This window comes from Triticum urartu, unplaced genomic scaffold, assembly GCF_003073215.2.
Source record: "Triticum urartu cultivar G1812 unplaced genomic scaffold, Tu2.1 TuUngrouped_contig_5604, whole genome shotgun sequence".
Classification (NCBI taxonomy): Eukaryota; Viridiplantae; Streptophyta; class Magnoliopsida; order Poales; family Poaceae; genus Triticum; species Triticum urartu.
The window spans coordinates 1-15,185 of NW_024116292.1; the positions used below are offsets into that span (position 1 = coordinate 1).

Here is a 15,185-nt window from a genome sequence, read left to right on the forward strand (position 1 = left end):
CCGCCGGCGACGGCGACGGCAAGGCGCCGTGCGTTTCCTCGTCACATTACCTTTTCGCACCGGCCCTGGCTAACGTGAGTATTGGCAGAGTGCTCAGTGCTCATCATTAGCGGACGTCCTGCCGGAAAAAAATGAGAGGATAATTCGGGAGCACTGATGACAAGCTTCCCACGTCGTTTTCGGTACTCTTCGTTGGGCCATGGAAGTCCTTCAGCACGAACGGAAGGTCGGCACTTCCAAGAGCGCGACGTCGACGCGTACCGGTCCCGGTCCGGTTAATCGCTTATTATGCCCTGCGCTTTGGGGAAAGCGATGAGGCTGGTCTGGTCTGGTCCGATCAGGGCGAAGCGCTAGTGCACCGCACGAGATGCCACGGAGTCCTCGACTTGTCCTCTGTTCTCGGCGTATTTTAGGGCCTCACGTCGGGGAGGAGTGCGCCGAGGATCGGGTCGGAGTGGCCCGGGCGTCACGTCGCGGGCGCAGGGCCGGGGGCGCTGCGGCGCGTTACGAGCTCGCTCGCCCGCGCGATTACGTGTACGCGAGGGCGCACCAGGCGCGCACGTCGGCAGGCCGTGGGGCGCCCGTCACGCTGTCTATCTCTATCTGCTGCATCGCCCGTCACGTTTTATCGTCACGCAGTCGGTAGACAGACTGCTCTCTCTGACGATTTTGGATCACCTGGCCGGAAAATCTACTCTGCAGACGACGGATTGCTCGTGACGGTACTTACACTCGTAGCAGTTGCTGTCCGAGTAGTTTCGCATCCTCTTTCCTTCCTAGATGGAAGTTGGTTAGGAAGAAACAAACGCGGTTGGCACTACCAAAGCAACGCGATATCCCGGTCCTGAGCTTTGGGGAAAGCGACCAAGCTGGATCCGATCAGGGCTGCACTGCACGCAAACAAAGCACACGAGGCGCCACGGGCGGAACGGCACCGGTGACATCACCGGGAGGACGAGCGGGGAAGCGCGACGGTGATGGATCGTTCGACGGAGGCGACACGTGGGGGGTCCTCGCCTTCTACTTCTCCGCTGCTGTCGGCACATATTTTAGGCGGGCCAGGGGTCAGCCTGCCGCGCGATCCCGAAGTCTCGTCCGGCAGGGTGGGCGGCAGCCAGGCCCCACGCAATCTAATCTAGAGTAGTCTAAACAAGGTGCCAGGCTACCTGCAAAATCTAGTGCTGTCCAAGGAGTCCGAGATGCCAAATTATGAAAATGTACATTCAGGACACAGACGTCACACGATCTAGATCGACTGACAAATTTTGTTTACGGGCACCAAAAGAATCAGCCTGCAACGGCATCTGGATTTAAGGAGCGATGCAGTCCCCCAAAAAGAACCCGGTGTGACATTATGCCCCGTCTACTGTCTTGCGATCACCAAGAAATAAGAATCTGCGAGCAGCAACCGCCCAAGCAGCAGCTTTAATGGAGTCAACTGAATTTTCATAGGGAGGTTTGACAGTAATAACGATTTGCTCGTGATCCAATCTCAATGCTAACCTCTCGAGCCACCAAGCACCACAGGCTCACAACAAATTATGATAATAAACACGTAGTAGTACTGATGCTACGGATCCATTTCAGGAAGCAGTCAGCTATGCACACAACAGACACTCAGTAATCCCACCTTTTTTTTATCGTAGCAGTAATCGCGCCCTGGAATGAACGTTAATTTACACAGGACCACACACGGGCAGTAGAGCAGACGTCTTCGCGACAAGTTTTACCATCCATCCCAGTCCGCTCACAGCATTTTGACCCTTCCTATTCCTCGGTGTGGCACGTCCAGTATGTCAACCCACTGCAAAGGCGATGCGACGTCAGGACACGCATACTGGCCAAGTGAATCAAGGAGGGAGGCAGAGACGAAGTTGCCGATATACCTTATCAACACAAAAACGCATTGCAGGACGCCGGCAACACCAGTCCACACAGAAGGGCCCTTGTCTGTCAGGGCGTCTTGCACCAACAAACCCACTGATCCAGCCAGGCAGACGAAAGAAACTACATAGGCGACGAAAAGCCAGAGCTTCACCCTGCGCATTAAGAAACCCTTGTTAGAACAATACAATGTAGTATCTCAGGACAGGAGAAAATCCTTCTTGCACATTAAATCCCATTTGCTAGTAAACTACTGTACCCAGCACTCAATGGGCTAGGGTGGCGTCCATTTCGCTTTACCAACCCTAGAGAAACTCCCAATACAGGCCTTCATCCTTAGTACAGACATACTGATTGGGTGCTAAGATCTAAAGTAGAGAGGGAAACGGCGCAGATTGTACACTAAGGTTCCTAAGCAATTGCTTCGTGTAAAAGGAAGTTGTCGAGCACCCATTATTTGTCTACTTATACTCTAATGAAAGACACAAAGAGGCAGAATGAATCAGTGCGATCACATAGTAACATGCTGCAACTACAACGTTCTTTTGGTCAAAAGCACTTCATCAGTTTGAGATAGCATCTCGACAACGAGTTTGAGATTCTGCACAACATAAATGAATAGATGCCATAAAATGAAAACCCTTAACCCCTGCACTTGAACCTAATAAACAAGTAAACCTTCAACATTCCGGGCTTGCGTAGACTGTGCCTACATTTTAAGATTCATCTTGTTGCAAGATATCCGTGTGGCTTCATCTGCTAAGGCCAAGGATCCCACTTACTGATTATATTTTCACTTCTGTTGACAGTGTAATGTTCCTATTTTCTATGTTCCTCTATAAGGGCTAAACCCCATGTTGTAAATATCTTTATTTATATTACCTCCGTCCCAAATTACTTGTCTTAGATTTGCCTAGTGGATGTATCTGACACTAAAAGTGACTAGATACGGACAAATCTAAGACAAGTAACTCGGGACGGAGGGAGTATGTCATAGCTCAACCCCATGTCGTAAATATCTTTACTTATATATCATACCACAATAGGAGCCTCTCCTACTATTTTCCTCCTTAAAGAACCATGTGGCTTATTTCAAATTTCTTGAAGAAGTTTTAGCTAATCCTTGCATTGGCTTTGTATGGCTGGAATGAAGCTTAAAATATTTGCAGAATGTGCAGCACATCAGTTCAGGAAAATTAAACGTATTCCTTTGACTCCAACATATAAAATATTATACAAAGAGATTAGTTCGAAAACCTAGAGCCATAAAAATAACTTAATCAAGCATTCTAACTATGATCTTGGTCAGATTGCAACTATAGGTTTGGAATAAATTATTCTGATCTTTCCCAATGAATATTTACAAAGATAACAACATAGAAACTAACCACGATATAATAAAAATGTTATACACGGGTCTACAATTTTAGAAAAATGGGCTTCACAACAGTAGACACTTGAAGTCCTAACTTTCCACCTCTACCAACATCAATTTTTTATGCACGTATGATATTTAGAAGAAAATAGGTGAAACTGCACTTTTTTTTTATCTCGCTCAGGCAGTCACGCAGCAGAAAGTTGAACGACAGAAATTAATATATACTCCCTCCGTTTTTATTTACTCTGCATATTAGGTTTGACTGAAGTCAAACTTTATAAAGTTTGACCAAGTTTAGAGAAAATATATAAACATTTAACATAACAAATTTATATGATGTGAAAGTACATTCAATAATGAATCTAGTGATATTGATTTGTTATTGTATATGTTCATATTTTTGTTTATAAACTTTGTCAAAGTTTACAAAGTTTGACTTTGACCAAAGCCAATATGCGGACTAAATAAAAACGGAGGGAGTACAACTATAATTCAGAAATAAATCCAAATAAGCATACAAGTAACAGAAACCGGTAAGAGTTTCAACCAATAAGAGTTTCTTTTTGAACCCCATTGGGATTGTACCATATTGGCACATCATGGAAAAAGCTCGGCTTGAAAGGCAAGCCACAGTAACAGAAACCGGTAACAAAATATGTAGGTGTTTGACACATGTTAAATTAAATGTCAAGGGAAACAGGAATATGATAGAAATAGAGTAGCATACAATGAAGATTGATGAGCAGTGCTAATAGGGAAATAATGAGGATCGTTAGCAATAGAGAAACCGGTGCTACCCTCATGAGATATAGTAACTGTTTTAGCTGTTAGAACTATCAAAAGAGAGGTCACACTGTTGACTTACAGACTTAGGTGTCAAGCACATCCACGACCACCCAAAGAAGCTTTAATATGACTTTCTCTAAACCATTTAAACTCATAATAAGATTAGTCAGACTTTGACATATGGTCAGGCCTCAGATGACTTGGGCAGCTAACCTAGGTCAAATACACCGTAACTTTTTCTCTTTTGACACAAGAATAGCCTAGGTACGTAATCAGTTTGGTTTCATCCAGAATCAATTGGTCCAAGCACATCCATGACCACCCAAAGAAGCCTTAATATGACTTCGCTAAACCATTCAGACTCATGTAATCAGATCAGTCAGCCCTTAACATATGGTCAGGCCTGAGATGACTTAAGAACCTAACCTAGGTCCAAGATATCATGGCTTTTCTCTTTTGACACAAGAATAGTCAAGGTACCTAATCAGTTTGGTTTCATCCAGAACCAATTGGTCAACTAAAATAAACACCAGTTTTGCTAAAGCACATCTAGATGTGCCATAAGTATTGCACATCTAAATCTTATGTCATTGATCCTACGTCGAGATTCGTGTGGATATTTTCTTTTTTTCTTTTTTCTTTTCCTCTTTATGTTTGATTCACTCACTTGGATGTGCAATAACTAGAGCACATCTAGATGTGACCTAGACACACCCAACAAACACATCATAAATTCAGTGTGTGACATTATAATTGCAAACATAACTAAATTTCCGGTCGTGCAGTTAACGTGTATATATTCAGGGTTCAATCCAATCATCCACTAGGAATTTCAGTAACCTAATCTTTGGTTAATACTACACAGTATCTTGAATTCAGCGATCAATTCGATCAACTGGTGCCAAATCGAGCAGTAATCTGACCTCCACTCGGAATCATCCCCGTAGGACGAGTAGTAGTCGTTCCCGATGGCATCCTTGTCGACGCAATTGAACATGAGCGCGGCCAGCGACGCGAAGATCCCTGCAAATCGCCCACAGAGACACGTCAATTCCCGACCTCGGAGCCGCGACACGAATCACCAAAGCCTGGGGAAGCGGGAGGGAGGGGATCTGGTTACCGGGCAGGTAGTGGATGAAGGAGACCTGGACGGCGCTGCAGACGACGGCGTCGACCCAGAACCACCAGCCGGCGCCGAAGAGCGCGCCGGCGACGCCCGGCCCGATGATCCCCCACAGCATCGCCAGGTTCTCCATGGCCGCACCAAACCCTCGCCTCCACCAACTCCGCGGAATCCCCTCGCTTCGTTGCCTCCTTCCTTCTCGCCTTTTCTTTCTGCCGATTTCCTCTTCTCTTTTTGCACCGAGAGGGGTTGGATAGGATGTTGGGCTTTGAATCGGACTCGGTTCCTCCGCGTAATGTGATGATGTTCAGCATTGATTAATCTGGCCCAATGGGGCCTCACGTGTTAATGGGCCTACTGGGCCGAAAAAGGATGGAGCCATTGGTGTGGTGTTCCCTCAAAAAACAATCTGGGAGAGGAAGGAGGTTGGGAGGGAAGTGTGACCAGCAGGAAGAGGCGACAATGGCGCGAGGTGGCGCGTGGGCGGCGGCGGCGGCGGCGGTGCTGTGGTGGATGGCGGCGGGCGCCGGGGCGGTGTGGCTGGAGATCGCGCCGTCGGGGACCAAGTGCGTGGCGGAGGAGATCCGGTCCAACGTCGTCGTCATCGGCGACTACGCCGTCCTCTACGAGCACCAGCAGGTCCATCCCACCGTCTCCGTCAAGGTAATTCATTTACGTACATTTACATTTCATAATCCGCCCGAACGATCGGTGCATAAATGCAATGTGGGAGGTTATAAAATGGAAGGATTTAACGTTCAACACTGCGAAATGAATGATGAGGGTTGGGTTAGTCGCGGGTGAACCATCTCCCCTCATTTATTTGGAAAAACATGGCAGGACTGCTGCCGCTTTTATTGATAGCTCAAATTTACAGTGGCTGGATTGGGTTCACATTCTAGTAAGTAGTATATTCGATCGGAAAAGGGAGAAAGCAATGAATTTACAGCGACTGGGTTGATCTGTTCATGGTGAGGATCCTTTGCAAAGTTGCAGAATGCAGATGAGAATATTGAACGAGTCACCGGGGGTAGAATCGGTTGGTAAAGTCGTCAGAAAATTGTAACGAGTCATCGGTGGCTATTACCAGTTGGGAAATCATTGATTCATTGGCATATCTCTACATTGATCTGGGGCTCAGGTGCTGGTTGTACTGAAAAACATTTGGTACCTTTATTCATTTTCAAAGATACTAGTACATGTGATTATTTCACATTGTGCGTGTACACATAAAAGGAATATAAGGAATTATTTAAACATTCTATATGATCCATAGTTTACCAAAGGTGTGTTTTGCTTTCAACCAGGGCTCATTATCATCCTTCAACATTGAATTCACTGTGGTCACAAAAAAAAACATGGAATTCACTGAAATAGAATACATAATGGGGCACAACGGTGATTTGATTTGTCCTGGCGCCTTATCCATTTTTGCTAGTGAAAATATATAAGGAATTATTTAAACATTCTATATGATCCATAGTTTACCAAAGGTGTGTTTTGCTTTCAACCAGGGCTCATTATCATCTTCAACATTGAATTCACTGTGGTCACAAAAAAAAGCATTGAATTCACTGAAATAGAATACATAATGGGGCACAACGGTGATTTGATTTGTCCTGGCGCCTTATCCATTTTTTCTATTATATCTGGAGTTTTACATCGACATTGAATTATATGTGTTGTTTCGAAATTACCTTTGTTTGATTTTGGTTTTCACCTTGTACCCATGAAAATTGGAGTTGATAGTTCAAAATTTTCCTTTTCCTGCATGTTCCATATCAAAAATACATTGGCTAAAGGGGTAAGTCCACTGTTATATAAAAGTGAGACCTCTCTGCAAATTAACGCGGATAGCAACCCATCTGAGTCCGCATAGCGGACTCGGACACGGGTGGGTGGGTTCAGCACCTTGAATTCCAGCCACTAAACTAGGGCTGAATTCTCAAGCATGTGCCATATCATGCCTTACAATCACATGGTTTTGATGTTTTAGTGCTTTACTGAAGGAAACAGAAGATCATAAATAGAGAGAATCTGCAGTATTTTAATTCAGTCTGAGTCATAACTAGGAATAGGAAGAACTAATAAGTACTTGCGAATTGGGAGGCATTGGAATTATGATCCACCTTGACACCTTCTACTATTCTATTAGCTGTAACTTTGGTTCCATAGTTGCATCACATGATATTATTGCATACGTTATATTCCTGTAGCTATGCAGTGTGCGTGTGCAAGGGCAGTAGAGTTCCAAAAAAAATCCCGTCACTAGGCTTCCTTCCACGCTTTATCATTCAGTTTTAACTGTATATTTATTTCCCCTTGTAATTTCTTGGAACTGACTCCAATTTCTGTTTTCTTGACTCATTTGTATCCGTTTTGATGTACATAATTCTTGCAGATCACATCCCCTTTTGGGGATACCATACACAAGAAAGATAAGGTTACGGTGGACCAGTTTGCATTTACCACATCAGAAGCAGGAAATTACTTGGCTTGCTTTACAGTTGACGGTGATAACAAGGGTTTGGTGGTGAAACTAAATCTTGACTGGAAAATTGGTATCGCGGCAAAAGATTGGGATGCTATTGCTAAAAAGGAAAAGATTGAGGTGAAGTACATGAAATTATGATGGTATACCCATCATTTTTCAATTTCGTTGTTTTCCTCGTTTGGATGACAGTGCCTTTCCTGAATAGGGAGTTGCGCTAGAGTTGTTTAAGCTTGATGAATCTGTCCAAACAATCTATGAAAATCTGCTCGTGCTGAGGACCAAGTAAGTCCAATGCACTTCTCCGGTCGTGTTTCATCAATTTTGTTGATGCCAAAAGACGTAACTATTCCGTCTAAAAATATTGTTCTTGATGCAGAGAATCCGACATGAGAGATGTCAGTGAGGTGACGAATGCTAGGGTCTTATGGTTGAGCATGATGTCGCTCGGTGTTTGCATTTGTGTTTCAGTTATGCAGCTGGTGCATCTAAAACGGTACTTCCGAAAGAAGAAGCTTATCTGAGATTATATACTCCTCTGCAGCATACATACATTCTATGTTCTATTTAGTACTAGATGAAATATAATAATTTTGCCACAATGGATGTTAAGCAATTATGTAACAGATAAATGATAGCATGTTCTCACCTAATCCCAAGTTCAGATAAGATGGCACTGCTGCCACTCTTCATGTTCAACTTACCACTATTACAAAACAAAATGCAAGTACCAATTTTATGATGCTACTGGGCACCGGCCCCCTTGCCACAACCAAAGAAACTCTCTGTAATCACTCTGTGGTAAGCTTTCATGGATGAAATTTGCGAAGTTCTTTCCGAAGTTACTCTTGAACGCCAACTTGATCTCGTTTATGCCGACGTCGTCGCTGCCCAAGATAGCCCTCGTAACCAACCTTTTATGGGCTTCTGGGCGTTGCATGCTTCTCTGCAGTAACTGACAAGGCCAAGAACAGAAGAATGAGTCAGGGACCAGCGATGTAGCTAGTACAAATTCAAGTACAGCACTGCTTGCGTTTCTGTTATTCACCTTGCAGTAATACTTGGAAGGACTGTAGATGCACTTGACAACAAGTCTCAGAGACTCTTCAAAATCACCAGCCAAATTCTTCTTCAGTGCCTGCATACATACACATTCATGATTGGCCAAGATTCACATTCAGAGACTGCCATTGAGTTTGCTTACTTTGGTGAAGTCATGCCCATATATATGCTTGTAACTGCAGAGCGCCAGCCTGAGCTGTGGGATGCTCCTCTTGCTGAACATCTCGAGGATGGCGGCCTCGTCGACCGATCCCGTGCCGCCACCGTTCTTGGCGTCGTACAATCGCCTGGCGTCGCACTTCGCGATGTGCCGGCTGGGTTCATCGTGGTGCGACTTGTGGGAGGTTGCCAGAGCTACCAATAGCTGCTCGAACCACGAGGGGGAAACCCGGCAAAGGAGTGAGCTACCTTTGCCAGGTAGAAACGGAAGAAAAATGACTGAAACCAGAACGAGAAGCAGGACGTGGACAGGGCAGACATACTCTCTGATAAGGGTGCGAGGGGTCGGTGTCCATGTCCTGCTCCAGGTTCTTCTTGAACCTGGACAGGTACGCCTGCTTGGTGAAGAAGAGCTGGTCCTGCTTCCGCCGCGTGAAGACCTCGACAAGGGCGCGGTAATCGGCCGCCGCGCCGCTCTCGATGGCGTCCCTCGCCATGATCGCGTCTCGCTCCGCCAGGTCAAGCATCCACAGGTAGAGCAGGTTGCAGAGCTGGAGAGGGAGGCCATGTGAGACTGAAAGCAGAGTACGTTGAGACGCTCTGCCAGTCTGCCTACCTGTTATGCCCTTTGTCTATCTTATTACCTCATTGTCCTGATTGGCCGTGAGGGTTTTGTGGAGCCTGCCGGCGAGGTCCTCGCCGAACATTGCACGGTACGTCGCCTTGATCTGCTGCCTCTCCGACGCGCTCCGGTGAGCCAGGAGGCGGCTCAGGCGGCGCGGCTCGTCGCACGCGCCATGGATCTCTCTGCACTCGTTTTCGAACCCTGCGGCGGCAGGAGAACGGGCGGCCATGATCGGCACTTCAGCGCCGTGCTGAGGCTTTCGATGTGTGAACCATGGCTAGTGCAGAGATGCATAAGGGAGAGGGGGAGAGAGAGCCATGTTGTTCCTGGCTTCCTTTTAATGAAGGAGGGGAGGAGAAAGGAAGAAAGTTATCTGGAATTGGCCAGAAAAGGAGGCAATGGAAAGGAAAGAGGAGGGAAATGTGTGTCATACTCACACTCAGCATTCGTTTTGAGTGCAGGGGTAGGATTTTCATCAGCCATCATGGGGATCATGACTTTAAAGGCCTTTTTAGCTTGGATGGAATGTGAATTATTATTAGATCAGTCACCCTGAAGTCATATCCTATGATGCCTTTATAGTACATGGTTGATAACCAAGTTTCTGAATGGTGGAGTACTGAACATTCCTGAAGGAAGGAAGGAAGGAAGGAAGGAAGGAGCAAGGAAGAAAGTTATCTGAATTTGGTCAAAAAGGTAAGCAATGAAAAGGAGACATGAGGCAAATGTGTTGTCCTACTCAGCATTGTGGTTCTGAGTGCAGGGACTGGGTTTTCAGCGTTCATAGGGATCTTGACTTTTAAGCCCTTCTTAGCTTCTATGGAATGCAGGTAATTAGATGAATCTACCCCTAAAAAAAGGTAATTAAATCAATCTGAATCTAGGTCCTATGATGATCGAATCCAGTCAAGTAATGTGTAATCCTCTTAGTCGAACTTAGTCTGGGAAAAAGACTATGTTACCTTCTACAAATTCAAAAAAAAATGAAAATCACAGAGCTATATTGTAGGATGTAGTATGGATGTACTCTACAAATTTTCGTGGCAACATTACCATGGTGAACAATTATCCGGCTCGTTCTCTCGGAGATGCTTAAAGGGGTAGGATTACGTGCATGTGCTTATAAGGGTGAGTGCAGTGCGTGTCGTGAGCGTCTACATACGTACTGCGATTCTCAAAAAAAGAAAATTCGAAAGTGTACACGCAGTTTTCCATTTTTACGCCACAGAAGCAGACCTTTTATTTTCTCCTTGGACAGTTCCAGCTTTATTGGGTTCAGACTTCATCCAAGAATGCGCATTTGCGAAACATAAAACCTACGATTTACACCTGTCATGGTGCCACCGGTGTCAAATTATATTCTTAATTTTGCCGGGCTGAAACGAAGCTCGGTTGATGACCAAACGTATTACTCCTTGAGTATTATTCTTGAGCCGAGTTGAAACGAGGGTCAGCTAATGACCAAAGTACGCAGTAAGTTGATAAAGAAGAGGGAATAGGGAGAACCAAGTGCGCAGCAGTGCAGCCTCAAAAAAAAAACTCCAAAGATGTGGTCATGTGGAGCGGAGGAAGCAAAGGGCAGGCCGCCAGTAGCAAGTGGTTGACAGCGGAAAAGATCCTACGTGCCGAATTGAGCAAGACGTACAGTAGTAGATGGAGACGCCGTAAAGTTGGCTTGGCGCACAAAGGTTTTCCAGAGAAAGGAGGAAGACGCTCCTCCTTTTCTTTTGGTTTGGTTTCTGAAGAGAGAAAGGATCGGATCGCGCTGCCTTTGCTTGCTGCTCGACATAAAATTCCTCGCCGATGCTGCTTTTGCGGCCGAGCCGACGGTGACGGTGACGGTGTGGTGGTATATCTGGTGGCACCCATGCCATGGCATTCGAGGACTCCCGCCCGGTGGGCGCTGACTCGGAACCCCTCGCTGCCTTTCGCTCTATTTTCTTTCGCCCTTGGCCGAATTTTCATGTCCACATCACGGAACTGGGACGGGTCACCTCTTTCCAGCTCCAAGCCGGTGCGCCACGATTGCTTTTTTTGTTTGTTTGTTTGTTTCTTGGGAAAGCACGACCCACCTATAGGAACACTGGACAGGATATTGCCGCCGTGGCCACGAGTACGGAGTGTGGTGTGGTGCTTCATGTCTCATGGTCACCACGACCACGGGACGAGAGCATGTCCTATTTGTTCCTTGATGATTGCGGATAAACGGGACATTCCCGTGTCTTGTCTGCCTCTCCTCTCCCGTGTCTCGTCGGCCTGAGCATTTCCTATACAGCGGCCGTTACTTCACATCTCGCAAACCGGCGCACAACCCCCCCTCCTATTTTTTTCATTCTTTTTTTTCCTTTTTTCTGCTCCCCTGCAGAAGAAAAGTCAGGCGTGGGTTGATTTCATTCAAACTCGTGACCTCCTCTTTGTGTCTAGACTGCACTAACCACTTGTGACAACTTACTACCCCTCAAACAAAACAGAAAAACTTGTGACACCTCACTTGTTGTGGCTACTTATATCCTTTTTTTTCTCTTTTCTTATTTCTTTTCCTTATCTTTTTTTTAACCTTTTCTAAAAAAATCAGAATGCACGGACTTTTTTGAATCCGATGATTTTTTTTCAAATTCGATGAACCATTTATAACTTCACGAACTTCTTTTCAAATTCTCTGAACTTTTTTTCGAAATTCGTGAACATTTTCTAATTCATGATTTTTTGTATTTTTTCTCTTTTTCCCCTTTTAATTTTTTTCGTATTTTTTTCAAAAGTCGACGGTTGAGCGATCAAGCATGATCGAGCGACCAGGACCCATGAGCACTTGCCTTCTTCTTGGGCTGGCCCATGAGCACGGGTGCATGAGCGCCAGGGACCCGTTCGGGAGCTCCGATCGGCCTGGGCGTCGCAGGTGCTGCGCACGCGTGCTGACGATGAAGCGTGAAAAGGGGCAATGCTGCCAAAAGACGGGCCAGGGGTCGGGTCCAGGGATGGGAATGGGCCGACCCTATGTTGTGCTCGAGGGCATGGAGTTGGCCCAATGGTCCATTGGTAACTGGTCTCATGTCCCATTGTGTAACATTTGATTCGATTCACGGAAAATAGGGAGTAGTAAACAACAACATTTTTTCAAATAACATCATTTAACGGTAGAAAATTTTAGCATTTTAGGATGTCAAGAGTTTATTTTGTTCAAATAAAAACAAGGCATATATGCAGCCTCATTTCTATTTCTACCATGAACACATAAGCATCACAAGCTATCATATTTGCAACTAATCGTTGGCTGCCGCACAACTCATGCCATACTAAAAGAGAATGCAATTCCCATTAAATAAAATAGAGAATGTAATAGCTCACGCTAAAAGAGTGCAGTAATTCGCTCGTGATTCAGATGAAACTCAGACTTCACTACACTAAAATCACAATGCCAGCTCAGTTTCTGACAGTAAGCAAACAAAAAAAACTGTTTCAGTACACACACACAAGAAACCACAGAGCAGCTGGCCATTGCATTTGCATTCGTCTTTTTTTTCTAATATACTGTACCTTACATTTTTTTTCTTTTTTCAAATATACTGTACCTTACATCTCCCAGCCAGCTTGCTGGAAGCAGAACAAAAATCGTCCAGCTCTGAAGCAAAATGAATGAATGAATGCTCCCTCAGCAGCTGCTCTCTAGTCTCTACACATAACCAAGCTTTTCGTGGTCTTTTAACAAGCGCCTGCCAGTAGGCAGCGAAAAACGAACGGAACGGGAATTCATTCACAGTTCTAAATACAAACTCTCGATGAAACAAGAGGATTGGTTGCCACGGCATCGCCGGAGGCACGTGTCGTCACGACATCCCCACCGCGTAGAGCGCCGCATCGGGTTGGTAGTATCTTGTATCCGTTATCTTCGACGGTGGCCAGTACCGGAACACGGATCTGCCGAGTATGTTCCTCACCGGGAGCGGCCCCCTGAAACACCACAGATCACAAAAGTAATCAAACCTGGATTCTACTATGTAGCTGAAGCTTATGGGATGAAAATGGAGCTCGGAGCACACCAGTTATGGGAGTCTAAGCTGTTGTTACGGTTGTCTCCCAGCACAAACACATACCCTTCCGGCACAAGCTGCAAGAATAACAGCAGCGATTAGTTCGCGGAAATCGGAAAGGCTGGCATTTCTATAGGCATTGTCATGTATGAATATGCAAGGAGATACGCAACGCTGGGTGAAATATTCTCTGCTACTAGTGGGCCGGTATGCGGCGCAATTGATACTTTTAATGCCAAATTCATTCTAAAATTTCAGATTCTGTTTGCTTTGACCAAAAATCAAACATTTCAATGGGATCATGTCAGCTAAGGCTCCTTTTGTCATTGTGGTGGCTTTTCATAAGCGCTTATTTATTTATATTCGCTCGTAGGTATAAAAGTTTGTTACAAAGATTTCTTCTTTAGACACTAACAGAATAATCTTACTTGCATTAGTAAATACTCCGTATTCTACTAACAAACTACAGGTCCCAGAATTCAGCTCAATTTAGCAAAACAACCGCAAAAAGGCCTAAATGTTCAAAGATCATATAATGTACAATGATGGCATAGCTCACAGAATACAAGATACGCGGTGGCAGAGACACTAGAGACTAGACACAGAAGATAAACATACCAATGGTTCCATCTCATAGTTGTGTGCCTCCAGCACAAATTCTTCATCTTGAAGTACCCCATTGACCAGTAACTTGCCATCACGCACCTATAGAAGAACCAAGTGAACAACTGTTATAGCTCGGCTCGAGCAAAGAATCAAACTTTTTGCAGCACAAGCACAACAAATTACTAGTAGCAACGCAAAGAAACAAACACAAGGCACTACCACTGGGATAAAAGCTTACTTCGACGTAGTCCCCTCCCTTGGCCACAACCCTCTTGATGAACACATCACCGGAGCTGTACCCCATATCCTGCCATAACATTGCACTCAAATTAGCATCAAATTCACCAGTATGATGAACCATGGAAACACTAAATTGGAGAGAGTGGAAATCATCATACCTGAAGAGCTGGGGGAGCACGGAAGATCACAATGTCCAAGATTTCTGGTTCCCGGAACACATATGACACCTACAGATCACATTATTACAACAAAGATCAGAAACCAAGTAGAGCGAGCAAAATGACAAATTAATCATCAGATAATCCTCCCTAAAATGTTTTACCTTCTCGGCGAGAATCCGGTCACCGACGTCGAAGGTCGGGTACATGGACTTGGACGGGATGGACCTCGGCTCGGCAAGGGAGGAGCTGTAGAGCAGCGGCACGGTCACGGCGGCGAAGGCCGTCTTGGCGTCGTCGGAGCACGAGCTCACCCACTTGGACAGCCAGTTGCTCCTGCTCATTGTGGCACTAGCACCGATGTTCCGGGCAATCGCGCCAGAAGCAGAAGCGGAAGCTCCGGCGGGTGGAACACCGCTGAACGTCTTCCTGGAGGGACGGATCGAAGGCAGCGGTGGCGAGGGAGGAGGGGACGATGGCGCCGAAGACGAGGAGGGGGCGAGGTCGCTGCAGGGGAGCCACCTCGCGGTCTGCAAGAACGGGAGGAGGTGCGCCGGGTTGAACAGCCCGATCGAAATCGACGACGATCCGGCCAGAGACGCGGCGCCGGAGATCCCAGCCGTCGACGACCCAGCCGTCGAACCC

General features: G+C 45.8%; 4 protein-coding genes across 4 annotated transcripts; 1 reads left to right on the plus strand and 3 right to left on the minus strand.

The window, feature by feature from the left end:
* Positions 1-1,424: 1,424 nt before the first annotated feature.
* On the minus strand, positions 1,425-5,442 carry LOC125529445 (transmembrane protein 50 homolog). Its single transcript, XM_048693854.1, has 4 exons — positions 5,169-5,442; positions 4,972-5,071; positions 1,887-2,039; positions 1,425-1,804 (listed from the first exon to the last, which is right to left on the minus strand). The coding sequence occupies exons 1-4, from the start codon at positions 5,302-5,304 to the stop codon at positions 1,768-1,770; spliced, it is 426 nt and encodes a 141-aa protein (XP_048549811.1). The 5' UTR covers positions 5,305-5,442; the 3' UTR covers positions 1,425-1,767.
* A 150-nt stretch (positions 5,443-5,592) lies between these two features.
* LOC125529444 (transmembrane emp24 domain-containing protein p24delta3-like) lies at positions 5,593-8,186 on the plus strand. Its single transcript, XM_048693853.1, has 4 exons — positions 5,593-5,834; positions 7,573-7,782; positions 7,871-7,947; positions 8,042-8,186. Exons 1-4 carry the CDS (start codon positions 5,634-5,636, stop codon positions 8,184-8,186), a joined length of 633 nt encoding a protein of 210 aa, XP_048549810.1. The 5' UTR covers positions 5,593-5,633.
* A 118-nt stretch (positions 8,187-8,304) lies between these two features.
* Positions 8,305-9,894, minus strand: LOC125529443 (annexin Gh1-like). The gene is made up of 5 exons (XM_048693852.1): positions 9,528-9,894; positions 9,207-9,434; positions 8,867-9,088; positions 8,711-8,800; positions 8,305-8,617 (listed from the first exon to the last, which is right to left on the minus strand). The coding sequence occupies exons 1-5, from the start codon at positions 9,735-9,737 to the stop codon at positions 8,399-8,401; spliced, it is 969 nt and encodes a 322-aa protein (XP_048549809.1). The 5' UTR covers positions 9,738-9,894; the 3' UTR covers positions 8,305-8,398.
* Positions 9,895-12,997: 3,103 nt separating this feature from the next.
* LOC125529446 (thylakoidal processing peptidase 1, chloroplastic-like) lies at positions 12,998-15,185 on the minus strand (the record flags this gene model as incomplete). The annotated part of the gene is given in 6 exon segments (XM_048693855.1): positions 12,998-13,456; positions 13,546-13,613; positions 14,155-14,241; positions 14,381-14,449; positions 14,541-14,609; positions 14,705-15,185. Coding segments are annotated over 6 exon segments (898 nt in total), but the record flags the coding sequence as incomplete, so codon positions are not given.

Bases quoted from the DNA above. Each gene is read 5' to 3' on its own strand.
- LOC125529444 (XM_048693853.1), top strand. From the start codon at position 5,634: ATGGCGCGAGGTGGCGCGTGGGCGGCGGCGGCGGCGGCGGTGCTGTGG. The intron at 5,835-7,572 runs GTAATTCATTTA...TAATTCTTGCAG, and splicing joins ATCCCACCGTCTCCGTCAAG to ATCACATCCCCTTTTGGGGA. The intron at 7,783-7,870 runs GTGAAGTACATG...TTTCCTGAATAG, and splicing joins CTAAAAAGGAAAAGATTGAG to GGAGTTGCGCTAGAGTTGTT.
- LOC125529445 (XM_048693854.1), bottom strand. From the start codon at position 5,304: ATGGAGAACCTGGCGATGCTGTGGGGGATCATCGGGCCGGGCGTCGCC. The intron at 5,072-5,168 runs GTAACCAGATCC...GGCGATTTGCAG, and splicing joins CTTCATCCACTACCTGCCCG to GGATCTTCGCGTCGCTGGCC. The intron at 2,040-4,971 runs GTCAGATTACTG...CTTAATGCGCAG, and splicing joins GGGGATGATTCCGAGTGGAG to GGTGAAGCTCTGGCTTTTCG.
- LOC125529443 (XM_048693852.1), bottom strand. From the start codon at position 9,737: ATGGCCGCCCGTTCTCCTGCCGCCGCAGGGTTCGAAAACGAGTGCAGA. The intron at 9,089-9,206 runs GTATGTCTGCCC...TGGTTCGAGCAG, and splicing joins CCTCGCACCCTTATCAGAGA to CTATTGGTAGCTCTGGCAAC. The intron at 8,801-8,866 runs GTAAGCAAACTC...GTATGTATGCAG, and splicing joins ATGGGCATGACTTCACCAAA to GCACTGAAGAAGAATTTGGC.